General features: G+C 43.0%; 1 protein-coding gene across 1 annotated transcript in view; it reads right to left on the reverse strand.

Annotated features, from left to right (window-relative positions):
* Positions 1–384: 384 nt before the first annotated feature.
* LOC146811775 (uncharacterized) overlaps positions 385–27,085 on the reverse strand; it is a 227,916-nt gene continuing 201,215 nt past the window's right edge. The window contains exon 3 of the mRNA XM_085614535.1: positions 385–2,174. Within this exon, the coding sequence (XP_085470661.1) occupies positions 416–2,167 (1,752 nt within the window). The 5' untranslated portion in view covers positions 2,168–2,174 and the 3' untranslated portion in view covers positions 385–415. The remainder of the gene's footprint in view (positions 2,175–27,085) is intronic.

A 27,085-nucleotide genomic window follows, 5' to 3' on the forward strand; every position in this document is an offset into this window, starting at 1 on the left:
TGTCCCATGCTCCACAAAAAGAAAAGGAAGTGGCACATGGTACCCACTGACCAATTAGGAGGTAGCAAAGAAGAGTGAAGTGAAGCTAATGAAAGGCAAGGAATGGGTGGGCTCCGAATCCTTTATAGTAAACAATACCACTCCCTGTAGACTGTGCATACGCTGTCGGCAGGTGAGACCTAAAAATGGACATCACACCCTGCCTTCTGTGTAGGTGACAAGAAGCCCAAAATGTATGTATTAGAAGCCTCCAGTTCTACCCATGTCCAGCCTTGAGAAGATATTTGAGTCATCTGTGCATGTTATAACTTCTTCTAACATCTCATTATGTAACATTTATCCTATATTCTGCACTACTGAAAAATTGATAGATGAGACATTGGATGAAGGGCAAAGAACAAGAATGGTGATTTATTTAAAGGTGGTAGACAAAAGCAAGGATCGCAGTCATTAGAAGGAAGTGGATGGTTCTCTGGCTTGTAGCATTGTTTGACGCCTTCCTGGTGGCAGGATCGGTGGTGGTGGTGGTAGTAATAGCCTTGGTTGTGGTTGTTCCTGTGGTTGTAGCACTTGAACTACTGTATACAACTGTTGTGGTTGTGCTGCTAGTCATTTTAGGAGTACCACTTGCTGTATTGCCACTGGTAGAAATGGCAGTGGTGGTAGTTCCTGCAGAGTAAGTGGTGCTTCTGGTGGTGAGGCCTGTGGCAGCTTTGGTGCCTGCTGGGGTGGGTGCTGTGGCTGCCATGGTAGTAGTAGTAGTAGTAGTAGATGTGTTTGTGCTGGGAGCAGTGGTAGTTGTGTTTGTGCTGGGAGTCGTGGGCGATGCGGTTGAGCTGGGAGTCATAGTAGCGGTAGCTGTGGTTGTGCTGGGAGTCGTGGGAGAAGTGGCTGTGCTGGGAGTAGTGGTAGCTGTGTTTGTGCTGGGAGTCATATTAGTGGTAGTTGTTGCAGTGGAAGTGGTGTTTGCTGTGGATGATTCTATGGGAGTAGTAGTAGAAGATGCAGATGTGGTTGTGCTAGGAGTCGTAACAGGGGTAGTTGTGGTTGTGCTGGTAGTTGTGGAAGATGTGGTAGTGCTGGGAGTAGTGATAGTTGTGATTGTGCTGGGAGTCATAGTAGTGGTAGTTGTGGTAGTGCTGGGGGTCGTTGGAGATGTGGTTGTGCTGGGAGTCGTGGGAGAAGTGGCTGAGCTGGGAGTAGTGGTAGCTGTGTTTGTGCTGGGAGTCATATTAGTGGTAGTTGTGGCAGTGGAAGTGGTGGTTGCTGTGGATGATTCTATGGGAGTAGTAGTAGAAGATGCAGATGTGGTTGTGCTAGGAGTCGTAACTGGGGTAGTTGTGGTTGTGCTGGTAGTTGTGGAAGATGTGGTAGTGCTGGGAGTAGTGATAGTTGTGATTGTGCTGGGAGTCATAGTAGTGGTAGTTGTGGTAGTGCTGGGGGTCGTTGGAGATGTGGTTGTGCTGGGAGTCGTGGGAGAAGTGGCTGAGCTGGGAGTAGTGGTAGCTGTGTTTGTGCTGGGAGTCATATTAGTGGTAGTTGTGGCAGTGGAAGTGGTGGTTGCTGTGGATGATTCTATGGGAGTAGTAGTAGAAGATGCAGATGTGGTTGTGCTAGGAGTCGTAACTGGGGTAGTTGTGGTTGTGCTTTTAGTTGTGGAAGATGTGGTAGTGCTGGGAGTAGTGATAGTTGTGATTGTGCTGGGAGTCATAGTAGTGGTAGCTGTGATAGTGCTGGGAGTCGTCGGAGATGTGGTTGAGCTGGGAGTAGTGGTAGTTGTGGTTGTGCTAGGAGTCATCGTAGTGGTAGTTGTGGTAGTGGAAGTGGTGGTTTCTGTGGATGATTCTGTGGTAACCATGGTGGAAGAGGGAGATGCGGTAGTGCTGGGAGTAGTGGTAGCTGTGGTAATGCTGGGAGTCATGGTAGTTGTTGCGATAGGAGTCATAGGGATAGTTGTGAATGTGCTGGGAGAGGTGGGATATGTGGTTTCTGTATCTGTTATTGCAGTGGATGAGAAGTCTTCAGTAATGGCGGTAGTCTCAGGAGTGGTAATGTCCGTGGTGGAATCAATAGTTGTTCCCACTGTTGTGGGGTCAGCCATGCTTTGTGCGGCACCTATCATCACCAATGTCACAAGAGCAATGCATGTTGTCCAGTTGCCAGCCATGCTGGTTCTGAAAGAAAAGAAATTGACCATGTTTGAGTATATTTGAAACTATCTCATTCATAAACATATACACTCAGAGCTTCTCCCTTGTCACCTCTTTGAATGCTTCTTTGAGGCAACTGTGTCACGCTATTGGAAACCCCCTCTTCTACTGATTTTGCCTAGAAGGTGCTAGTAAAGGCCATGTGGTTGTCATCACTGATATTGACTGCATTTTTTCCACACCACCACACACATGGAGAACCAGCAGGTCAGGCATTGTACTGCTCTTCTCCACAACCCACACTGCTGCTGAGGCCACCAAAATTGCCTGCTGGCCAGCAGCCCACAGCAGCACAGAAGCTACATCAGCAAGATGATCATCTCCTGGCTGGAACAGCTGCAAAGCACAAGACCCAGACATGATTGTGCTGTTTATATGAACTGAATAATGGTGCATGGAAGTTGTCGTAATTTCACTTCAGACCCAGAGTCTCCTTCTAACCTAGACAATCTGCACCAATGCACACCACGATTATACAAGGACCACCAGCTACTAGCCAGCTTCTCAAATTGTAGCTCACTTCCCCACTTGCCTGCCATCTAATCAAGCATTGGCAGAGTCAGTAGATTCCCCTGAGCTAGAGCTATTGGCTTTGCCAATGCCTTCTAGCCATGTTGTACAGCAGAGTGGAATGGAATGGAGTAGAGTAGAGTGGAGTTTCATGGCATAGAGTGGTATGGTGTAGAGTGTAGTGTAGTAGAATGGCATAGAGTGAAATAAAGTGGCATACTGTGCAGTGGCATGGAGTGGAGTGCAGTGGCTAGGAGTGGCAAAGAGATGAGTGATGTGGAGTGGCAGGGAGGGAAGTAGAGTAGAGTGGCATAGAGTGGGGTAGAGTAGCTGGGAGGGGCATAGACTAGAGTAGTATAGAGTACAGTGGCATTGTGGGGAGTGGAGTGGGGTAGAGTGGCACTGTATACAGTAGAGTGGAATAGTGTCGAGGGGCATACTGAAGAGCGGTGTACAGTAAAGAAGAGTGGAATGGCATAGAGTTCAAAGGTGTAGAGTGCAGTTGCAAAGAGTACAGTGGTGCAAAGTGGAGTGCAGTGGCATAGAGTACAGTGGCGTAGAGTGCAGGGAAGGCAGAGTACAATGCAGGGTACAGTGCTGTAGAATGCAGTGGGGTAGAATATAGTGGTGTACAATGCAGTAGTATAGAGTGCAGCGGCATAGAGCAGAGTGGTGCAGAGTAGAGCATAGTGGCATAGATTAGAATAGTGCAGGGTAGAGTGCAGTGGCATAGAGTGCAGTAAAGTAGAGTGAATAGGCATAGAGTACAGTAGAATGGTGCAGTGTGCAGTGGCATAGGTTGGAGTATGCAGAGTAGGGTGGCATAGAGCAGAATGGCACAGAGTGCAGTGGTGCAGGGAAGAGTAGAGTGGCATGGAGTGCAGTGGCAAAGAGTGCAGTGGCATAGAGTAGAGTGGTACAGAGTAGAGCAAAGTGGAGTGGCGTAGAGTCCACTGGCATAGAGAAGAGTTGTGCAGAGTAGAATAGAGTGGTGCAGAGTAGAATAGTGGAGTAGAGCAGAGTGGTGCAGAGTAGAGTGGTGCAGAATGCTGTGGCACAGAGTAGATTGGTGTAGAGTGCAGTGGCATAGAGTACAATGGTGTAGAGTGGTGCAGAGTAGAGTAGAGTGGCATAAAGTGCAGGGCATGAAAGCGCAGTTGCATACAGTGCAATGGCATAGACTGGGCTGGTGCAGACTAGAGTGGTGTAGAGTGCAGTGGTGCAGAGTAGTGTGGCATAGATTGCAGTGGCTTGAAGTAGAGTGCTGCGACACTCCAGTAGTGTAGAGTAGGGTCATGCAGAGCAATTTTGCCTAATTGGTGTAGTGGGCAGTCACATAGACTGCAGTGACATAGATAGTAGTGGTGTAGAGTATAGTGGTATAGTGTACAGTGGTGCTGAATGCAGTGATGTAGAGTGCAGTGCAGTGTGGTAGTGTGTCACAGAGTAGTTGCATATAGCTCAATGGTGAGGAGTGTAGTAGTGCAGAGTAGAGTGGCACAGAGTGCACTGGCATAAAGGACAGTTGTGTACAGTAGAGTAGATGAGCATGGAGTGCAGTGGCATAACGTAGAATGTTGCAAAGTAGAGTGGCATAGAGTAGAGTGGTGCAGCGTAAAGTAGGGTTGCCTAGAGTGCATATGTGTAGAGTGGAGGGGCATAAAGGGCAGAGACATAGAGCAGAGTGGTGCAGATTAAAGTGCAGTGGAATAGAGTGGAGTGGTGCAGAGTAGAGTGCAGAGGCGTAAAGTGCCATGGTGCAGAGTAGAGTGGTGAGAGCAGTGGTGTAGAGTGCAATGATAGAGTGCAGTAGTGCAGAGAAAAGTACAGTGGCATAGAGTGCAATGGCATAGAGCGGAGTGGTGTAGCGTGCAGTGATTTAGAGTGCAGTGGCATACAGTGCAGTGGAGCAAAGAAGAGTAAAAAAAAATGTAAATTTGATACTTGTATAGCGCACTACTCACTCGCAAGGGTCTCAAGGCGCTTGTACGAATACCGCTGTGGAACCCATCCTGGCTTTCCCTGTGAGGCGTCCACTCCTGGGCACCCCCAAGGTGGAGGCCAGGCATCCTTAGCGTTGTGGGGGCCGTTGTGGAGATTAAGCAAGCTATTGCCCAGAGTTGCACTCCATGATTGGAATAGGCAACGAGGCGAGAATTATCAGGTCCGTGGAATTTTTGAGCCCAAGACCCGCCGAGGCGGGGAATTGAACCCTGGTCCCGGGCTAGACCTCTGCGTCAGGGTCTGCCGCTCTAATCATAGAGCCACACTTCTCCAAGAGTAGAGTGACCTAGAGTAGAGTAGTGCAGAGTGCAGTAGTGCAGAGTGGTGTGCAGTGATGCAGAATGTAGTGGTGTAGATGGCAGTGGTGCAGAGTAGAGTGGAGTGGCATAAAGCGTTGAGGCACAGAGTACAGTAGAGAGGCATAGAGTGGAGAGTCTTGGAGTTCAGTGGTGCAGAATGCAGTGGGACAGAGTAGAATGGCATTAAGCGTAGTGGTGTAGAGAGCAGTTGAGTAGAGTGGTGCAGATTAGAGTGATGTACAGTGCAGGCTGGCATAGAGTGCAGTGACAGAGTGCAGTGGAGTTGAGTGTAGTGGTGAAGAGTAGAGTGGCATAGAGTGCAGTGGAGCAGAGTAGAGTGTAGTTGAGTGCAATGACAGAGTCAAGAACAGTGGCGTAGTGTGGTGGTATAAAGTAGAGAAGTGCAGAATATAGTTGTTAGAGTGCAGTGATGTAGAGTTCAGTGGCATAGACTTCAGTGGCACAGAGAGCAGTGGTGTGAAGTAGACCGGGGAGAGTAGAGTGGCATAGAATTCATGGTGTAGAGTGCATTGCCGTACAGTGCAGTGGCTTGGAGTAGAGTGTTAAAGAATAGAGTGGCATAGAGTTGAGCAGTAAAGTGCAGTGGTGCAGAGTAGAGTTGCATAGAGTGGCCTACAGTAGAGAGCTGCAGAGTCCAGTGGCATAGAGCAGAATGGTACAGAGTAGAGTATATTAGTGTATAGTGCAGTGGCTTACAGTAGAGTGCTGTTGAGTGGCATAGAGTGCCATGGGATGCAGTAGAGTGGTGCAGAGTAAAATAGAGTGGGTCGGAGAGCAGTTGCATGGAGTGTTATTGTGTATAGTGCAGTGGCGTAGAGTAGAGTGTTGCATGGTAGAATTAAGTGACAAAGAGTGAATTGTGCAGAGTAAAGTGCTGTAGTGTATAGTGCAGTGGCATAGAGTTGGGTGGTGCAGGGTAGAGTATAGTGCAGTGGTGTAGAGTGCAGTGACGTAGACTTCAGTGGTGTACAGTGGTGCAGAGTAGAAAAGAGTGGCATAGAGTGCAGCATTGAGTGCATTGGCACGGAGTGGTATAGAGTACAGTGGCATTGAGTGCAGTGGTGTAGAGTGTATTGGCATAGAGTAGAGCAGTGCAGGGTACAGTGAAGTAGCATTGAGTGGAGTGTTGCAGAGTAGAGTGCAGTGGCGTATAGTGCGGAGTGTAGTGGTGTAGAGTAGAGTGGTGCAGAGATGCGTGACATACAATGCAATGGCATACAGTGAAGTTATGCAGAAAAGAATAAAGTTGAGTGGCATAGAGTAGAGTGATGCAGACTTGAGTAAAGTGGTGTAGAGTTCAGTGGAGCATAGAGAGGTATAGAGTACAGTGGCGTAGGGTGCAGCTGTGAAGAGAGTGAAGTGGCTTAGAGTAGAGTTGTGCAGAGTAGAGTGACGTAGAGTGCAGTGGTGTAGAGTGGATTGGCGTAGAGTAGAGTGTCATAGGAAGGTGTAGTGGTGCAGAATAGAGTGGAGGGGCATAGAGTGCAGCTGTGTAAAGTAGAGTGGCATAGTGTGTAGTGGCATAGAGTTGACTGTTTTAGAGTGCAGTGGTGCAGAGTGGCGTAAAGGGCAGTGGCATAGAGTGGAGTGATGCAGAGTGTAGTGGTGCAGAGTAGAGTGGCATAGAGTGCAGTGGGGTTATACAGAGTAGAATAGAGTTGAGTGGCATAGAGTGGAATGGAGTGGCATAGAGTATAGTGGTGCAGACTACAGTTGAATGGCATAGAGGTCAGTGGAGTAGAGTGGCATAAAGCACAGTCGTGTAGAGTGCAGTGGTGTAGAGTAGAGTGGTGCAGAGTAGAGTAGCATTGAATGAAGTGGTGCAGAGAAGAGTAGAGCAGCGTAGAGTGCTTTGGCACAGAGTACAATGGTGTAGAGTGGCACAGAGTTGAGTGGCATAGGGTGCAGTGGCGAAGAGTGCAGTGGCATAGAGTGAAGTTGCGTAGAGTAGAGTGGTGCAGAATAGATTAGAATAGCATAGAGTGCACTGGCATACAGAAGAGTGGAACAGAGTAAAGTGGTGGAGAGTAGATTAAGGTGGTGTACAGTGTAGTGGCATACAGTGCAGTGGTGCAGAGTAGAGTGGAGTGGAGTGGCCTAGAGTGCAGTGTCATACAATAAAGTAGTGCAAAGTAGAGTGGAGTGTCGCAGAATGCAGCGGGGCAGAGTGGAGTGCAGTGTTGCAGAGTAGAGTGGAGTGTCATAGAGTAGAGAAGCCTAGGGTGCAGTGGTGCAGATTACAGTAGAGTGGCATAGAGTGCAAAGGCCTAGAGTACATTGACATTAAGTGCAGTGGCTTAGAGTGCAGTGACGTAGAGTAAAGCGGTGCAGAGTAAAGTAGAATGGTACAGTGTGCAGTGGTGTAGAGTTCAGTGGGATAGAGTGGAGAGGTGCAGAGTAAGGAATAGAACTTTTTTCAAAATGCAGATACCTCTGACACCATAAATCACAATTTCTACTTTTCTCAGCAAGCCTGTTTATTGACTGCGAGTTGTATTTCATTTATGACAATCTAAATTACTTTGAAACAGGGAGAACACTTCTTCATTGTGACAAATACATGTCCTTTACATTTAACATTAAACAGACTTTACTTTTTTTCACAATAACTTAATAACAACTCGACGAACATAAACAAAATACTTCAAACAGACAGTACTTTTAAACAAACAGTAACATTGTTACACTTCAGTACTCAGATATCCTATTTTATAGAGTGTGGGGATTCAAACTCATTGTTGCCTCCACGTTAAATGATTGTTATGGTCCTATGCAGGGTCAGAGAAAAGTATTTCATAGTAGTCGTGGAGAGCGTTGACTAAGTATGTTGTTTTCGCTCTTCACGGGACGTTATTGTGTAATTTTTATCCCATACGTATCTCGTTCTCTGCTAGCCGACGCGTTTCGACCTGTGATATTGTGGACCTATATTTTATTCATAAGGTCTTCGTCAGGGCTCATGTATGGTTCCAAATGGACATATTTTTCGTACTAGCGGGTGTGGGGTGCTGTCATCTTCTTTTACCCGTTTGGTTCGCCCGTGGGGAAGGGGACTGACATATAATTCTGGTCCAATCACACTTTGGGCAGCTGGAAACTCTTGTTGTTCTGTAGAATGTAGGTGCCGCCTTGTATCTTGTGCGGTGTTGCCTTTGTCTCCGTCCTCAGCTGTGCAGTGGTGTAGAGTTCAGTGGGATAGAGTGGAGAGGTGCAGAGTAAGGAATAGAGGCGTAGAGTACAGTGGCGTAGAGGACAGTGGTGCAGAAAAGAGTAGTGTGGCATAGAGTGCAGTTCTGTGGAGTAGAGTGGTGTAGAGTACAGTAGAATGGCGTAGAGTGCTGAAGACTAAAGTGGAGTAGAATGTAGTGCAGTGACATGGAGCAGAATGGTGCAGAGTAGATTGGTGCAGAGTGCAGAGTAGAGTAGACTGCAGTGGCGTAGAGTGCAGTGGTGTAGAGTGATGCAGAGTAAAATGATGTACAGTGCAGTGGCATAGAGTAGAGTGGTGCAAACTAGCATAGAGGGCAGTGACTTAGAGTGCAGTGGCGTATAGTGTAGTGGCATAGAGTGGAGTGGTGCGGAGTAGAGTGGCATAAAGTGCAGTGGTGCAGAGTAGAGTGGCATAGAGTAGAGTACAGTGGGGTAGTGCAGTGTCATAGAGTAGGGTGGTGCAGAGTAGAGTAGAATGCCATAGAGTGCATTGGTGCAAAGAAGAGTAGAGTGTCATAGAGTGCAGTGGCACAAACTTCCATGGCGTACAGTGGAGTGGCATAGAGTAGAGTGGTGTATCGAAGAGTGGCATAGGGTGCAGTGGGGAAGAGTGCAATTGCATCGAGTGCAGTGGCATAGAGTGGTGCAGAGAAGAGTAGAGTGACGGAGAGTTAGGTGGCGTAAAATGGAGTGGTACACAGTAGAGTGGTTCAGAGTAGTGGTGTAGAGTGCAGTGGTAGAGTGCAATGGTGCAGAGAACAGTACAGTGGCATAGAGTGCAATGGCATAGAGTGGTGTAGAGGGCAGTGGCTTAGAGTGCAGTGGTGTAGAGTGCAGTGATGGAGAGTGCAGTGGTGCAGAGAAGAGTAGAGTGGCACAGAATGCAGCGATGTAGAGTTCAATGGTGTCGAGTTGAATGGCATAGAGTGGAGTGGTTTAGAGTGCAGTGGACTGGGGAGGAGAACAGTAGAGTGGCATAGAGATCAGTGGCGTAGAGTTCTGTGGCCTAAAGAAATACAGTAAAAGGCCTATGTCAGAGCCTCAATCCACACTCTGTGTGCTCCTTAATCTTTCATGGGTTTTGTCAATGTTTCACAGAGGCACTGCACTGGTGAACCCTGAATTTTGGACAAAGTAGAAAAACGCTGCAGAAACAATGTTTTACTCTATAAATGATATTTGGGGGACAAGATCCAATGATTCAGCATTCTTTATTTAGGAGGCATGCAGAATCACAGTCATACTTTACATTACAAGGATATATGCATTTTGTGCCAACAGTACAAGGACATGCATATTCTGTGACACAACAAGGGACCTATTTGCTGTCACAGATGAGATAATTTGTTTACACTTTTTGGGCATTAAAGAAGCAAGATTGAACAGGGGTGGGAGGGAGGGAATAGAAGCTACATGGATAGGGCTATGGGAGATGGACTGAAAACTCGAGCCTTGATGTGAAGTAATTGAACCCCAAAAAAGTAGCGCCACAAATGGGAGCAGTGGCAGGACACGTACTTGGTCTATACTCCTGTGAAGGGTCAAACACCAGAAGAGAACATGACTTAGGCATGCCAAGACAAACAGGAATGAAGAAAATGAGGGCGATGCTGAAGGTAACAAATGGTAAGCTATGGGCAGGCTGTAAGCGCACTGTATGTAATGTCTCGCAGAAACAGCGCATGAAACCTAAACATGCTCATGGCTCATAAGGAATCCACCAACCACCAAAACTTTAAACCGGAAGAGATATCCTACAAAGCTCCCTTTGCTTAGCCTCTGTGACTGCAGTTTACTATCTATACGGACTGCCCTTCCTTTTCCGAACTCTACACCTTTGTTCAAGAAAACTGGATAACAAAATGATCCCCAATGACTACATTCTCTCCTGTACGAAAAAGGGTCATCACTACACTTGGCCCCAGCCCAGCCTCCTCAACATAGCTGGCAAGTTTTCCAGAGCTATGCGTCAGGTGCCGCTCCAGTCCAGGTTTTTTTAAAATTTGAATTCCAGGTTTGTTTTTCATTTGAATTCCTAGACTTGCAGTTCTGTTTTGCAATAGAATAAACAGGAGTGCAAGTTGCAGAATTAAAAGAATACTACCTGGACTGAAGCAGTACATCAGCATGGATCTGGGAATCTTGACAGCTAAATGTAAGCAGTGGTGGCTCCTCCATGGGGGCGTCGCCCCACTGCTTTCTCGCAGTGGGAGACCCAGAAATATAAAATGGTAAAACTACCATTTTATGTTTCTGCTTCTCGCACTGCAAGAAAGCAGAAGTGCCTGGTGCCTGGTTGGGGGCGGGCGGGTAGGGGGTCCTGTTCGAGGGCGGGGGGGGGAGTGGCTTGCCCACTGTTGTGGGTACTGACTGTTTGGTCGGCCCCAGGGCCGACCAACCCAGTCATGCGCACTCTCCCTTTTTCTCTATGCAGCCTACATAGAGAAAATGGTCTCCCAACAGGAGCCCGGCTGGGGCGCTCTCCGCTGTGCCTCAACAATCACAACGCTGCCATTACAGCGTTGTGATTGGCTTAGGGTAGGGGAGGGAGGCTGCCTGTTGGCTGCTTCAGTGCTTCCTGTTCCTGCAGGAACACGCACGGGACCCGGCTGAAGCATTACATCATCCAGGAGCGGAGGCGGCGCGGTACCCGGGGGTAAGGTAGGTAAAGTTTTATATTTCTATTCCCCAACCGGCACCTGCAAACACCCCCCAGCCCCACTCTCCCGCGATGCATGCCGGCCGCCGTCTAATCACGAGAGTCCCACCTTCATGTGGAGTCCCATCGTTCACATGAAGCACAACATTTATTTTACCAACATTCACATTACTTCTCGTTGAAGTATTGATTGTGTAAAAACTGGTGAAATTGCGGTACAATTTCGGAAACATTTACATTATTCACCTGTTGTGAGTAAATTACATCACATGGCAACACTAAAGAAGGCAACCTCTGAGCTTTAGGGCTGAGGAAGTCGCAGAACGAGAGACTCAGGAGAGGGGCACTTTCCGTTTTATGTTATTTATTTTTTCATGTTTTGTGAAGTACGTACTGGGCACCTAAGCATCAGACCGTGAAGCAGAAGGCATCGCAAAGTTAGCGACAGGCCTAACCGAGTTTCACTCTGTTAGACCTGTCAGCCCTAGGGTGGTCTTTCCCTGTGTTTTTGCCCTTGCCTCATTTTTTCCACCCTCTTTTTCGTTGGCCTTAGGTCTCCGAGCGCCTTTTAATTGCTAATCAATGTTAAGGTGCAGCTGCTCTCTTCCCCCAATATGGCTGCCACAGGCTCCTGCTACTGCGGAGTGGCCTTTTTAGTAGCACCCTAGTTGCCAGAAGCTGGCTGGGACCCTACAACATTGTTGCGACACCAGCCCGCCTTTTTGTCCTATAATTAGAGTGGGGAAGCTCCTGGAACCTGCTGGAACCTTCTAGAAGAACGGTGGGGTTTACTTTTGCCGCCTTAGAGAGTGGTCACCTGACCTAGGGATATTTAAGGAAAGGAGGGAACATTTTTAGTCAGTTGGGGCGACGCAGACCTGGGGGATCCTACGCAGGAGTTTTAGGTGGTAGGGCCTAGTCAGGGACCTATGCCACTGAAAGTGACAGGGCTTAGGTGCTGCCTTTTAAGTTGATTGAGGGATCCTGAACTAGCCCACTGATCTGGCCCAGCGGGAGGGGAACCCAGGGGCAACCTACCAAGCCTGACTGAGAACCCTCTTCAGTCACCGACTCAACCTACCCCCCTCCAAGGAACAAAACTACTTAGGGCGCCAGAACCAACAAGCGCCAAGAGGACCACAGAAACGTACCACAGAAACGTACCACAGAAACTTACCACAGAAACTAACCACAGAAACTTACCACAGAAACTTACCACAGAAACTTACCACAGAACTGCTGGGGGATCGACCAGGTACCGGCGCTGTGCCATTCCTGCGCTCCCTGACTTAACCTGGGCTCCCTCCCTAGCTTGTTCTGCCACTGGCGTGTGGCCTGCCACCTCCCAGCCTACCTGGCCCGAGCTGGGGCGTCTCTGAGGGAAAAAGGGGGCGCTGGGCGCCAAATCAATCGCTACCCCCCACACTGCAGGCCCACCCTTAATTTCTTCCCCCCCCCGCTGAGGGGGACCTGAACCACACTCACCGCTGCGGCCCGGGGCCGAGTAGCTTGTCCCCTGACATCCACGGGGGCCCGTGGGGAAGACCGGGACCCCGCCGTGACCGAAGAAGTCCGCGCGACGCAGGCCGTAACTGCGAGAGGGCCGCCGTAGGTTAAAGAAGGCCGCGCTAGGCCTTGAAGCCATCACCCACCATCACGTGACGGGGGCGGACTGCTCAACGCCGCCCCCGCTCTCTGGGGAGAGATTGTGGAGGCCGCGCCCCCGCAGTCCACGCTAGGATTGGTGGTTGCGGGCGCGCCTCCCCTGCCGAAGGCTCGCGTGAAGGAGGGAGCCCCTCTCGACGGCGGGACCGGCGCAAGGGCCTAGCTGAGGCCGAAGCTCAAGGTAACCCCCCGGGGAAGTGGGCGGGAGGCCCCGTGGAGCCCGGAGCACGCCCCTCCCCCAGGGGGGATTCCCCGTCACGTCGGTTGGCCCCACATTCCTCAGAACAGGGCCGGACACCGGCAGACAGCGGACATCCATCTTAAGGCATTTGAGGGAAGAAGGTGAGACTGTGTACCCCCACCCGGCCGGCGGCCGTGCCAAACAATTGTCGAACATCTGACTTCCACCCATGGGGAATGCTCGGAAGGAAATGCCCAGCTTAAAGCTTGGAACCCTTGCCCTATTTAGCGCTTCGACTAATGGATTAAGTGCTATGATTAATTGCCATGAGTAGCGCGTTGCTCAATTAGATGTGTAGGAGTAGCGCTTTGACTTCTTACCAGGTGTAGCGCTTGAATTCCATGCCAGTTGAGCGCTGTAAAGACTTGTAAGGCTTAATGATCTAATGAGATTACCCGTTGAGCGCCTCAGTGAACTGTGATGTTTAGCGCTCCAGTGATAGGATGATTAGCGCCTCAGTGATTTACAATGTTTAGCGCTTCAATGACCTGCAAGGTTTAATGCGCCAATGTAATGCCATGTGTCAGGCTTCAAGGTACTGCAATGTTTTGAAGCGCTATTGATTTGCTATGTGCAGCGCTATGCTTAAATGCCATGTTTTGAAGCGCTATTGATTTGCTATGTACAGCGCTATGCTTAAATGCCATGTTTTGAAGCGCTAATGAATTGCTATGTGCAGCGCTTTGCGTAAATGCTGTGTTTGACGCTCCCCAGGATCGCCAGGTGCCGCGCTTTGATTCCATGCCAGGTTTTGATGTGTTAATGAACTGCCCAATCTATTCCTAATGAAATGCTTTTGATCCTAATGTTGATCTAGATAAAACTGATTGGTTTTATTCAACCTACTGTTGTGGTGTCAATTATTGCGTGCGTTTCCTGTCTCAGTGGATGTGTGTGCTGTATGGTCACTTTACACGTAAGCCTTAGGGTGCCTACCCGCTCGCGCCACGTTACCCCCAGAGGGCCTGGTGACCCCAGGTCCTACACACTCTTTCCCTTCCTTCAGTTCAGCTGCAACGCTCTAGCTGCCAGAAGGCGAACTAGCACACAAATGTATTCAGATGTCTTAAATAGCACCCGCTTTCCGTCCACGGAAAATTGCTACGTGAGGAATATGCAGAAGCAAGTGTAGCGCTGCACTAAATTGCTACCTTCATCACCAGGGGCACCACGGTTTGGGAGTTTATTCTATTTTTTCTTCTATAAAGAAAGGGGTTAGGCATCAGGCAGGCGAGTGAAAAGGATGGCATGCATTGTCCATTAATGCCTTCTGTCCTTCTCGTGTCCTGGCAGAGTCAAGGGAGGACACTACACGAGAAGGGGTTTGGAGTTTGAAATCAGCAGTTCTGTTTTAGACTCATTAATTTACAGGATCTCGTGTCAATCAATGTGGTGACAGAAATAAGTTCTTTTTCCAAGCCCTTGCATTAGTCTTTTAGGCTACTGGCCCATAAGTACATCTGTGCATCACAAGCATAGAAACCGACGACAAGGTCGTGGCTGCAGTGTTAAGGATTATAGAAGTGACCAGTGCAGGGTTTCCTCACTGACCTGATGGAAGGTAGACAAGAAGGGGGCTAGTTGTTCTGCGTGGTTAGGCTGGAGTGACAAAGGAGGGGCTTGCTATGTGCTGTATTCAAAGATGTACTTGGGGAAATTTGAACCAGGAGGAACAATCTTACCTTGTCGGGTTGTTTGGAGGCATTGTAGAGATTCAATACACTGGGGCAGTTGTAGTGTATTAAGGATTGTTTTTACTGTGTTGAAAGGATGGGCGGGTAGATCTTGCTTATGTTTAATTGGTATCTCACTGCGGTTGCTGTGCTGGTTATGTAGGTTTCCGTTTTTATATAAGGCTGAAGAGAACCCCAAGCTTTCTGGCAGAGAGGATGCATTTCAGAGTTCAGGGGAAAGTAGATTGAATCAGGTAGAGATGTGGATGGTGATGAGGAAGGAATGTATAGGATCTCGGTTTTCAAGGAGTTTAGCATGAGTGACTTTAACACCATTTGTGATGAATGACATGAGACTTATCTGCCTGTTTTAGGGGTATGTTGTAATCACTGCCAACTATATTTGAGGCAAAGAAAATTGTCATTTCCAGCAATAAGCCACCTTCACAACATATATTTTACCCTTATGAGACTGGTATTCATTTTACTGTTCCTTTAGCATTTCTTTCTCTGCCGTATGTGCTTTGTGTAAGAGCACCATATCCACTACTACATATTTAGTATAATTTGGCTGGAGAGGTCTCCGTTTTTAGATTTCTAACTCTACGCACACTACAGGAGAACATCTTGATTACTTCTTTTTATTTTTACCCAAAATTTCAATGTTTTGTTTTTCTGATTTGCATACATTCTGTCCCTTTACTATTGTTTTCAACTGGTACACCCCTTGTTGCCCCTTTCATACCTATTCATCTACAGACCAGTTCTTCTTTATTTGTGTAGTTAATATTTCCTTTGTGATGTATTTTGTGGCAACAGTGCCCATTTTGTAGTGAAACATGGCTCTAAGCCCCCGAGTACAAGTATGAGGGGATTCCGCCTTAAAATTCCAAGTGACCGAAATTATCGTCCGAACTTTCCTCATGGAGTTCCTGTTAATATAATTGAATCTCCCGTAGGACGTGGAATTACTGTGCTGACTGAGTTTCACCCAGCGGAATGCTGTACAGTATTCCCAGTTCTGTACGAAGACCTACAAAGTTAATTCAAATATGTCGGTCCTTTCTTAATATTATCCTCTCATATGACCAGGTTGCACTTGCTGCTCACGTCACCATAATGGGGAAAGCGTTTTGTGAGCAACAGTCTGCAGCTGGAGTCACAAGTAGCTTGGCGCCAACTTTAGAGGTATGTTTTATTTTTGTCCATGTTCACTCTTTCCGGGGTTGCCCTGCGCGCGCGTATTTGCAGTGTAGTAACAGATGAGAATCTGCAGCAAATGGCGACTTCTCCTCAGGTACTGACTGAAATGGCTCTGAAGCGCCACAGATTTAATGATAAGGTTCGAGTGTGTGCTGTGCGACAGGTCAGTCATTGAAAGTTTAAAAAAAGCCTGGCATACTCAAGCTGAATCCTGTGGGTGCAAAGCTTGGTCCCTATGACCATGAGGCGCTGTTTCATGCCCCTGTCGTAGGTAAGGAACAGGGATGGTGGCACTAGGAACCAAGGCCGGCTATAAGGTACATGAGTGCACCTTAAGACCTACCTTGGTAGGAGTGCTGAAAGGAGCAGAGCCTTGTATTTTATTTTTTAAATAAGTGAAAAATCTGCACAATTATAGCGAATGGTTGATTGTACTTATCCAGCAGGAACACCTGCTGTTCTACAGCTTGTATGTAAGACCTGTCAAGCACCAAGCCCCAGTCTCGCTGCCCCATTACAAATTTCTTTGGTCTGTTAGCTTTGTATGGCCCTCAAAAAACCTGTTTGTAATGTGTGTATGCACACTGTATACAGTTTGGATTTCTAAAAGGCTAATTTTATCTTGCTTCTGTGGGCTGAAATATTACATAGATTATTAAGCTGGTTGCTTATCAATTGGAGTGTATGTACAAAATGACTGCAGCAGGGCACTACTGAGCTAAGAAGCAACAGGAACCTACGTCATTATCATATGAAGTCTCTTTATTGATGGCATAACTACACTTTCACAATTCTTTATGAACCTTCTTTCTTTCTCACATTTGCTTGAAAATGCATTTGCCCACTCTTTTTAAAAAAAAATCTCGGTGGGAGAACCCCCCCCCCCCCGAACCCTCCATAGGTTGTTCGGGCTCGCTCGCTTGCTACGCTTGCTCGCTGCAGTGCAGTACAATAATTGTTTTATGCCTCACCACTTTCAACTCTCACCAGCCGCCACTGAATGTAAGAAAGGAAAATGCTCCCCTCTAAAATGTTGGCCAGCCATCATTCAAAGTCCTCTCATCCCTGCACCCTCCCACACCCGAATGTCTCGTGCCCACTTCGAAAATATAAAAACATCAGGTTTCTACAGGATCCTTGCAGTTATTAAGCTGAAACACTAGAAGGTAAACAACTTGGGTGCGTAAAGGACTGTAGGTTTGCGGAAAATGCGTTGGCTGCCATTTCTGTCAGTGAGGACTAAAATAAGTTTCACCTTAAACTTAACCCATGTTATCAGAGGGCAGCTAAGACCACTTTCTTGACCCCTAAGAAAATTGAGAAATTGAAGATGATGGAAATTGCCGGAGGAGTCAGTCAGACGCCAGCTATGTGCACAGCTCGTGAATACCCTAGAACATGTAACTGAAGGGGTGATTTTATTAGAATCAAACTGGCAGCTGGTTTCTTGTTTCATTATTGAACAACTTTTCCTTCCCGAAATATAAATATTTTGTATAATATATTACATCCGTAGTACTGCAACAATTGCACCAAATAAATGTGAACATTGATCCACGGAAGGAGGAGATTTTAAAACTCAAAATATTTGAACAGGTTAGATACAACATCACTGATGAGAGGTACATAGTGAAGAAATCAGGAATGATTATTTAAACATATCAGTAAGCTTCTTGCCTTAACATTCTCTAGGCCAGTACACATATGCAGGTGATTCAATTGGTGTGCAGACAGAATATCGAGTAAAAAATATTGAGTTGCACAAATATCGAGTATTAAATATCGCAGTTCAGAAATATCGAAAGCAAGAATTTCGTGGTCAAGAATATTGACTTAAGGTAATATCGATTTTAAAAATATCGAAGCATTTAATATCGTTTGCAAAAAAAACTAGTTGTTAAAAATATTGTTTTTTTAAATTAATGTTATGTATTTTAGTATATAACTTATATGAATGTGATGTATGTTTTTTGTATGAGAATTGTTTGTATTTTTAATATATGTGTTAAATGTTTAGTAGTTATTCATTTTTTTAATTTGAATTTTGCATTTTTAGTTCTGTAGCGGGTTGTGGGTTGGGGAATAGGGTGGGAAGAAATATAATTATATTAAATTAATTGATTATTTTGTATTTATTAATATTTGTTTATTTGAGATTTTATAGTTTTAAATGTGTACAGTAATTGATTAATGAATTATTAATTGGTTGTTAATTAATTTTAATTAATTAATTGGCAATTAATTATGGTAATTGTGTAATAAAGTTTAGGTGTGTGTTGTGGTGTTTATAGGTGTAAAGGATGGGAAGGATTTTTATTTTTAATACATGAAATAATAATCGGTTGTTAATTTTGATGAATTCATTGGTAATAATAATGGTAATTGTGTAAATAATTTTAGGTGTGTGTTGTGGTGTTTATAGGTGTAAAGGGTGGGAAGTAATTTATTTGTAATTGATAAATTAATAATTGGTTGTTAATTAAGTTTAATAAATTAATTGGTAATTAATTATGGTATTTGTGTAATTAATTTTATGTGTGTGTTTTGGGGTTTATAGGGGTAAAGGGTGGTAAGTAGTTTATTTATTTTTTATTATACATTTTTTGTTAATTGATTTTAATTATATTATTTAAAATGTTATTATGCTAAGTGTGTAATTAATCATAGGTGTTTGTTGTGTTGTTTATGGGAGTAAAGGGTGAGAAGTAATTTGTGTTTAAATAATTAATATATAGTTATTAATTAATGTTCATTATTTTATATTTATTTTGGGTAATTGTTTATTTTGTGTGCTGTTTTTACTTTTAAAGGGGTAAGGGGTGGGTATTAAATACATTTTAATTACTTTATTATTAGTTGTTTATACTAATAGTTTTTAATTTAAAATAAGTTTTAATTGTGTTTTTTTTATGGTTTAATTTAGCTCTGTGTTGTGGATATTATATTGTTAAAGTGTGTGTAGCCAATTAGGGGCCGATTCCGATCCTGGAAAAATATTCCCCGTACGAATCGTATCTGGATTTTTTACCATACGAATCGTACAAGTCCCGTACAAACTGGCAAGTACGATTCGTATGAGAAAAAGTCCATACGAGTTGCATTGGGTAAATTCCCTGACACGTCCTCGGGTCGGAAAAGGTGTCCGACACGTCCCCGGACATTTTTACGTCCGAATCTGAAAACTGAAGTCCGAGCGCGCAAGTACGATTCCTACCGTCCGTCCGATTGTACAACCGTATGGTAAAAAGACCGTCCGGAGCGAACTCCTATAGCAACCACGGCGACGTCCAAACAGGTGCCCGGTACATGCCAAAACAACCCCCACAGCCCCCCGTATGTACGCGCCGTCCCACCCCAGCCCCGCGGACATACGCGCCGTACCCCCCAGCCCCCCGTATGTACGGCACGTACCCCCACCCGTGTATGTACGGCACGTACCCCCACCCATGTATGTACGGCACGTACCCCCACCCGTGTATGTACGACACTTACCCCCACCCGTGTATGTATGGCACGTACCCTCACCCCCGTAGGTACGGCACGTACCCCCAACCGTGTATGTACGGCACGTACCCCCACCCGTGTATGTACGACACGTACCCCCACCCGTGCCGCACATACACGGGTGGGGGTACATGTCGTACATACACGGGTGGGGGTACGTGCCGTACATACACGGGTGGGGGTATGTGTCATACCTACGGGGGTGGGGGTACATGCCATACATACACAGGTGGGGGTACGTGCCGTACATACACGGGTGGGGGTACGTGTCGTACCTACGGGGGTGGGGGTATGTGCCATACATACACGGGTGGGTGTATGTGTCGTACATACACGGGTGGGGGTACGTGTCGTACATACACGGGTGGGGGTACGTGCCGTACATACACGGGTGGGGGTACATGCCGTACATACACAGGTGGGGGTACGTGTCGTACATACACGGGTGGGGGTACGTGTCGTACATACACGGGTGGGGTTACGTGCCGTACATACACGGGTGGGGGTACGTGTCGTACCTACGGGGCTGGGGGTACGGTACGTACATCTGCGGGGGGCTGGGGGGACGGCGCGTACATACGGGGGGCTGGGGGGAGACGGCGCGTACTGGGGCCCCTATTCCGCTCGCATCGCGGCGTCCTTCGCTTTTCCGGCACTTTTTGGGTGCCGTAAAAATATTGCCGTCCGGGCTGCTGTCGGTGCGAATCGTACTTCCTGGGACATAAAAACATGCCTAACTCCGTCCGGACGTCACGTCTGCGGTGTCCCGGATAACATTCGTATGGATTTTGCTGTCGGTCGGTGTTTTTTCCGACTCGTACGGAAATGGTGTTTCCGTAAGAATCGTACTTGCAAGTTTGTATGGTGTTTTTACCGGATGTATGACGTTACAACGTATGCTATTACAACGCATACCTTTATAACGCATTTTTTACAACGCAAACACTATTACAACGCATTATTTTACAGCGAATACTGTTACAACGCAAAACTGAGTAAAATACTTAAAAGTGCTTTTACAACGAAAACAATTACAACACATACCATTGTTTTTTTTTTAAAGTACAATAAAATCTGGCACGGGATGCAGGGAAATTAGGGGTTTTAGGGTGGGGAAGTGTATTAAAATGTGGAGCAAAACTGAACGTAAATTAACTGAAATGCATTACAAAATGAATGCTCGAGTATTAAAATTAATACTCGAGTATTACAATTAATACTCCTATTTTCCAAAAAAATCCGTTTTAACAAATTTAAAAATGTTACACAAATAACGAATAATTAAACAACAGTTCATATACATGCAAATCATAATTATATCTAAAAATAAGTAAACGGATTAAAACACAATACACATACACATAGTAGCCATTTTATCCATCCCACTTCTAAAACTTGTCCTACAACACTTTCTATGAAAACAATAGCAAAATACATGTTCCAAAATGGATGCCAAAACGGAGCAAATAAATGAAAACAACACATCTTTTAATGCTTTTTTAAATTATCATTTTCCACAGCAAGTTAAAGTATACTAAAAAAGACAACGAACGCTGTTTTTTAAAAAATTAATGACACTGACTAAAACTTATAAATACCAGCAAGACACCATTTTACAATCAGTTGATTATCAACTACCAGAGAGACCAGACGCAAAAACCTGACCCTCTGACACCTAGACTGAGTGAACGCTGCAATCCACTGGTGAAGCATTCTTTATTTCCTACTACAAGTAAGTTACTATTATATTTTTAAACCATGTTTTCTCCTAAATCATGTTTTATTTCCATCCAAACAGTGCAGCAAAAATAATTTTAATATTTTATAAAATGTACTCTAACCATTTTTTTTCTCTGAAGTAACTTTAATATATACAAACTTATTACATCCTTTTTTTGTTCCTAAAACAGAAATTTGTTTTTCTATCAAAAGCAACATATCGTTTGGCAAATTTTTCTTCATCTCAACCTACTCGACTCACCTTTCTTAATGTGAAGGTAAATTATTTAATACTTCTTATAATTTTAATTTTTTAAATAAAAACATTAACTTTACCATTAGCAAAAGTGTTGGATGGTGTAGGGGTAAAAAATAATTTTTTAACTCATTGAAGGTGCATCATTAAGGAAAGTGTGGGATGGTGCAGGGGTAACAATTACTAATGTAACTCCAGTTAGGTGCAGCAGTAGGGAAAGTGTGGGATGGTGTAGGGGTAACAATTATTATTCTTACTACCGGTAAGTGCAGCAGTAGGGAAAGTGTTGGATGGTGTAGGAGTATACATTACTATTATAACTCCAGGTAGGTTCAGCATTAGAGTAAGTGTGGGATGGTGTAGGGGTAACAATTACTATTCTAACTCCAGGAAGGTGCAGCAGTAGGGAAAGTGAGGGATGGTGTTGGGGTATCCATTACTATTCTAAGTTCATGAAGGTGCAGCATTATTGAAAGTGTAGGATGTTTAGGGGTACAAATTATTTATCTAACTCAAGTTTGGTGCAGCACCAGGGAAAGTATGATATGTTATGTAGTTAGACTTAAATAAAATGTCAGCTTTACAAAGAATTTTTGGAATTTTGCATTTGTCACCAACGTTGTCAAAGTTTTTCATTTCTTATTTTTTTTTAATTTCATTTTCACAGACAATTGTTTGCAACTTTGTCGAAAAAATCTGAAAAACAAATAACCAAAAACTCCAGCCAGCAGGCCAAAACCATAGCAGAAGCCAAACCAAGAAAGAAATACCAAAAACAAAAGGTATTTTAAATGAACACTGTTATACATCCAACAATATATTAGTCAAACCTTTTATTTAATAATTAAAATAAAATCCCACAATGCAGAAAATATGAGTTGTAGTTGGAATAAATATTACTATTCTAACTCAAAGAAGGTGCAGCAGTAGGGAAAGTGTTGGATGGTGTAGGAGTAATAATTACTATTCTAACTCCAGGAAGGTGCAGCAGTAGGGAAAGTGTGGGATGGTGTATGGGTAACAATTACTATTCTAACTCCAGGAAGGTGCAGCAGTAGGGAAAGTGTTGGATGGTGTAGGGGTAACAATTACTATTCTTACTCCAGGAAGGTGCAGCATTAGAGTAAGTGTGGGATGGTGTAGGGGTAACAATTACTATTCTAACTCCAGGAAGGTGGAGGTGTAGGGAAAGTGAGGGATGGTGTAGGGGTATCCATTACTATTCTAAGTTCATGAAGGTGCAGCATTATTGAAAGTGTAGGATGTTTAGGGGTACAAATTATTTATCTAACTCAAGTTTGGTGCAGCACCAGGGAAAGTATGATATGTTATGTAGTTAGACTTAAATAAAATGTCAGCTTTACAAAGAATTTTTCGAATTTTGCATTTGTCACCAACGTTGTCAAAGTTGTTCATTTCTTATTTTTTTTAATTTCATTTTCACAGACAATTGTTTGCAACTTTGTCGAAAAAATCTGAAAAACAAATAACCAAAAACTCCAGCCAGCAGGCCAAAACCATAGCAGAAGCCAAACCAAGAAAGAAACACCAAAAACAAAAGGTATTTTAAATGAACACTGTTATAAATCCAACAATATAATAGTCAAACCTTTTATTTAATAATTAAAATAAAATCCCACAATGCAGAAAATATGAGTTGTAGTTGGAATAAATATTACTATTCTAACTCCAGGAAGGTGCAGCAGTAGGGAAAGTGTGGGATGGTGTATGGGTAATAATTACTATTCTAACTCCAGGAAGGTGCAGCAGCAGGGAAAGTGTTGGATGGTGTAGGGGTATAAATTACTATTCTAACTCCAGGAAGGTTCAGCAGTAGGGAAAGTGTTGGATGGTGTAGGGGTATAAATTACTATTCTAACTCCAGGAAGGTGCAGCAGTAGGGAAAGTGTTGGATGGTGTAGGGGTAACAATTACTATTCTAACTCCAGGAAGGTGCAGCAGTTGGGAAAGTGTTGGATGGTGTAGGGGTAAAATTTACTATTCTAACTCCAGGAAGGTGCAGCAGTAGGGAAAGTGTGGGATGGTGTATGGGTAAAATTTACTATTCTAACTCCAGGAAGGTGCAGCAGTAGGGAAAGTGTTGGATGGTTTAGGGGTATAAATTACTATTCTAACTCCAGGAAGGTGCAGCAGTAGGGAAAGTGTGGGATGGTGTATGGGTAATAATTACTATTCTAACTCCAGGAAGGTGCAGCAGTAGGGAAAGTGTTGGATGGTGTAGGGGTATAAATTACTATTCTAACTCCAGGAAGGTGCAGCAGTAGGAAAAGTGTTGGATGGTTTAGGGGTATAAATTACTATTCTAACTCCAGGAAGGTGCAGCAGTAGGGAAAGTGTTGGATGGTGTAGGGGTGAAATTTACTATTCTAACTCAAAGAAGGTTCAGCAGTAGGGAAAGTGTGGGATGGTGTATGGGTAATATTTGCCATTCTAACTCCAGGAAGGTGCAGCAGTAGGGAAAGTGTTGGATGGTGTAGGGGTAACAATTACTATTCTAAATCCAGGAAGGTGCAGCAGTTGGGAAAGTGTTGGATGGTGTAGGGGTATAAATTACTATTCTAACTCCAGGAAGGTGCAGCAGTAGGGAAAGTGTTGGATGGTTTAGTGGTTACAATTACTAATCTAACTCCAGGAAGGTGCAGCAGTAGAAAAAGTGTGCCATGGTGTAGGGGTAACATTAGAGCTAGTTTATTTACTTGTACATCCTAATTTTTTTTTCTTCTCTTCTCTTCACAGATAATGTCTACTCTTGAAGCAGCTAAATATATAAAATCAAAGAAAGGGAAACATTTATTGAACCATGCAGGATACATATATAGTAAGGAAAGAATAAGTTTTCCTAGAAATCATTGGAGGTGTGTGCAATACTACTCTACCCATTGCAGTGGCAGAGCGGTTACACTTGATAATTTAGTTGTAAAAACAACAGAACATAACCACTCTGCCTCTGCAATGGAGATAGAAATAAGAGAAACTGTAAATGAAATGAAAGCTATTGCAAGCACCTCCAATGATTCTACAGGATCCATTTTAAGAGAGGTTGCACAACATGTCCCCAGTCATGTTGCTAGTAATATGCCTATAATTCCTAATTTGAGAAGAATTATTCAAAGACAAAAGCAGGCAAGTAACATCCAATTATCTACACCACATAAATTTTCTGATATTAGAATTCCACATGATCTTTCTATTTCTTTTGCTGATGACCCTTTCCTTCTGCATGATAACGAAAACCCTCAGAAACGAATTCTTATTTTTAGTACCCCACGTAACCTAGCAAAGTTAGAAAATAGTGAAATTTGGATGATGGATGGGACGTTTAAAAGTACACCCCATCCTTTCACTCAAATTTACACTATACATGCAAAAATTAACAATAATGTAATCCCCTTAGTATATAGTTTGCTACCTGATAAGACTTCAGCAACATACTCTGAACTTTTATCAGTTATTAAAAGTAAAACTTCTCAAAGTCCTAGGAAAATAATAGTAGATTTTGAATTGAGCATGATCAATGTGATCACTAAAACGTACATGGATACCCAAATTCAGGGATGTTTTTTCCATTTTTCCCAGGCATTTTGGCGTAAATTACAAAAAACATCCCTAGTTGCAGAATACTGTTGAGATAGCAAACTACAGTTTGAATTAAAAAAATTAACAGCACTTTGTTTTGTTCCTCCCGATAGTGTGGACGAGTACTACACTGCTATTACAGAATCTGTTTTTTATACAAGTAATGAAGAAAAATTGGCACCCATCCTAAATTATTTCGAGGACACATGGATTGGGCACCTAAGCAGATCGAGTCGCAGGAGGAAGCCACGATTCCATGTGGAGTGGTGGAACTGTTACACGAGCTGTTTAGAGGGAGAAGCAAAAACAAATAATGCCATTGAGGGATGGCATAACTCCTTCAACCATACAATTGGCAAACCTCATCCTAATTTCTACTCTTTCTTGGGAAACTTTGAAGAAGGAGCAAAGTTTTCAAGAAATGAGACTTTCCCAAACACTTGCTGGTAGTCTAAACCCACGAGTAACTCTAAAAACAAAGGAAATGTCTGAGAGACTATTGGGTATATTACAACAATTTACGTTGTGTGTGGCTCTAGACTACCTGGAAAATCTTGCTAACATTCTTTCTTTTTAAAAATAGTTATCTACTTACTTTCCTGCTTTGCTAAAAATTTAAATAACCTTTAATTACAATTGGCATACAAATCTTTTACAAACATTTTTTCAAAATTACGAGTCGGGTCTACTAATTTTTCCCTTTTTTTCTCCAATCTTCTTTTTTTTCCAAACAACCAAAGTATCCAAAACGACTTTCCTCGAATATTTTTCCAACATTCCAATGATCAAAAGCAAGATATTAATTTGTAGTAAACTTCCTAAATGACTACCACCAAAAAAATCCAAAATATCTCTACCTCTTCAAATTTTCCAATGTCAATCCATTTTACGAAATGCACATTGCTGCATAAACAACAATAAATAATCAATCTTTTGTTCACAAATTACGAAAACGCAAATTTTTTTTTTTTTTTAAACGAAGATATAAATCATTTATATTCGTACCAAAGTGTTGAAATGAACATTTTTTGTTGAAACTTTAATTAATGTTACGGTTAAACAAATTTTTTTTTTTGTTACAATTAACTTTCCTCGACCCGACATAGGCATACACTAATGACATGAACGTGGACATGCTTTTTTACATTTAAAACATCAATTAGTTATTCCGCAACCTCTCCTTATTCTTTATTTACTATATATGTATCTATTTTTAACTTTATATCTATAAATAAATGTGAAAAAGTTTCCTACCTGGACGCAGATCAGCTTCCTGCTGCTTCCTCCTCCGATGCTCTCCAAAATGGCGCCTTACGTTTACGTTCACATCATGACGTCATCGCGTGCATCAATGTTAAAAAGGACTATTTTCTTTACTACTTCAATAAATATATGTTTAAAATTATTAATAAATAATGTATATTTTTTATTAAATATGTACATTATGTTATAAAAAAGAATAAAACAAAAATGTTTATCCTATGTTTTTTTAAATAAAGAATTATTTATAACACCTTATTTGTTTACTGTTGTATATTATTCATTTGTTATTTAAACATGTTTAATCTATTTTATAATTTCTAAAATTACTAAATGTGTTCCTTACCTCCACTCTAATTTCTTTTTCCTTTCAAACTTGCGTTTTCTTCTCTTTTCACTCCTTCCTTTCTTGTTCCACGGGTTGTATCTTCTTAAGCTGCCAAAATAAATGTAGGACAATTTATCACATAGACTTCAATACAAAAGCGTGGGAATTTTTTAAAAGTAAGTTCTATTTTCTTAGTTCTTTTTTGTTTTGGTAAAATTTAAAGTTAAAATATTTTTAAATAACTCTATTAATATTTAAAATATTTAATTAATTATTTAAATATTTTTTAAAAATACTTTTTTCTTTCTATTTTAATATATTTATTTTTTAATATAAACTTTTATGTATTAATGTCTTGTATCAATAGAACTTGTTTTTTTTATAGTTATTTATTCTACATATATATTTTTTAATTAATTTTAGTAATTTTTCAGTTCAAATTTAAAAATATATAATAATTAATTATATATTTAATAACATTTTTTAAAATTAAATTTAAATTTAATTGTTTATTTTAATAATTTCCTTTTTTTTTTAAAAAACATAATACTCAGGTATTTTATTTTTTCTTATTATTTTATTTTATATTAATCAAAAAATACTCCAGGTTTATTTTTTTTTCTTATTTAAATTATTATTAATTACTCTATTAATACTTAAGTATTTTTCTTTAATTTAAATTCTCTATTATTTAACATTTTTTTTATTTAAAATTTTAATACTCCA

This window comes from Triturus cristatus, chromosome 7, assembly GCF_964204655.1.
Source record: "Triturus cristatus chromosome 7, aTriCri1.1, whole genome shotgun sequence".
NCBI lineage: Eukaryota > Metazoa > Chordata > Amphibia > Caudata > Salamandridae > Triturus > Triturus cristatus.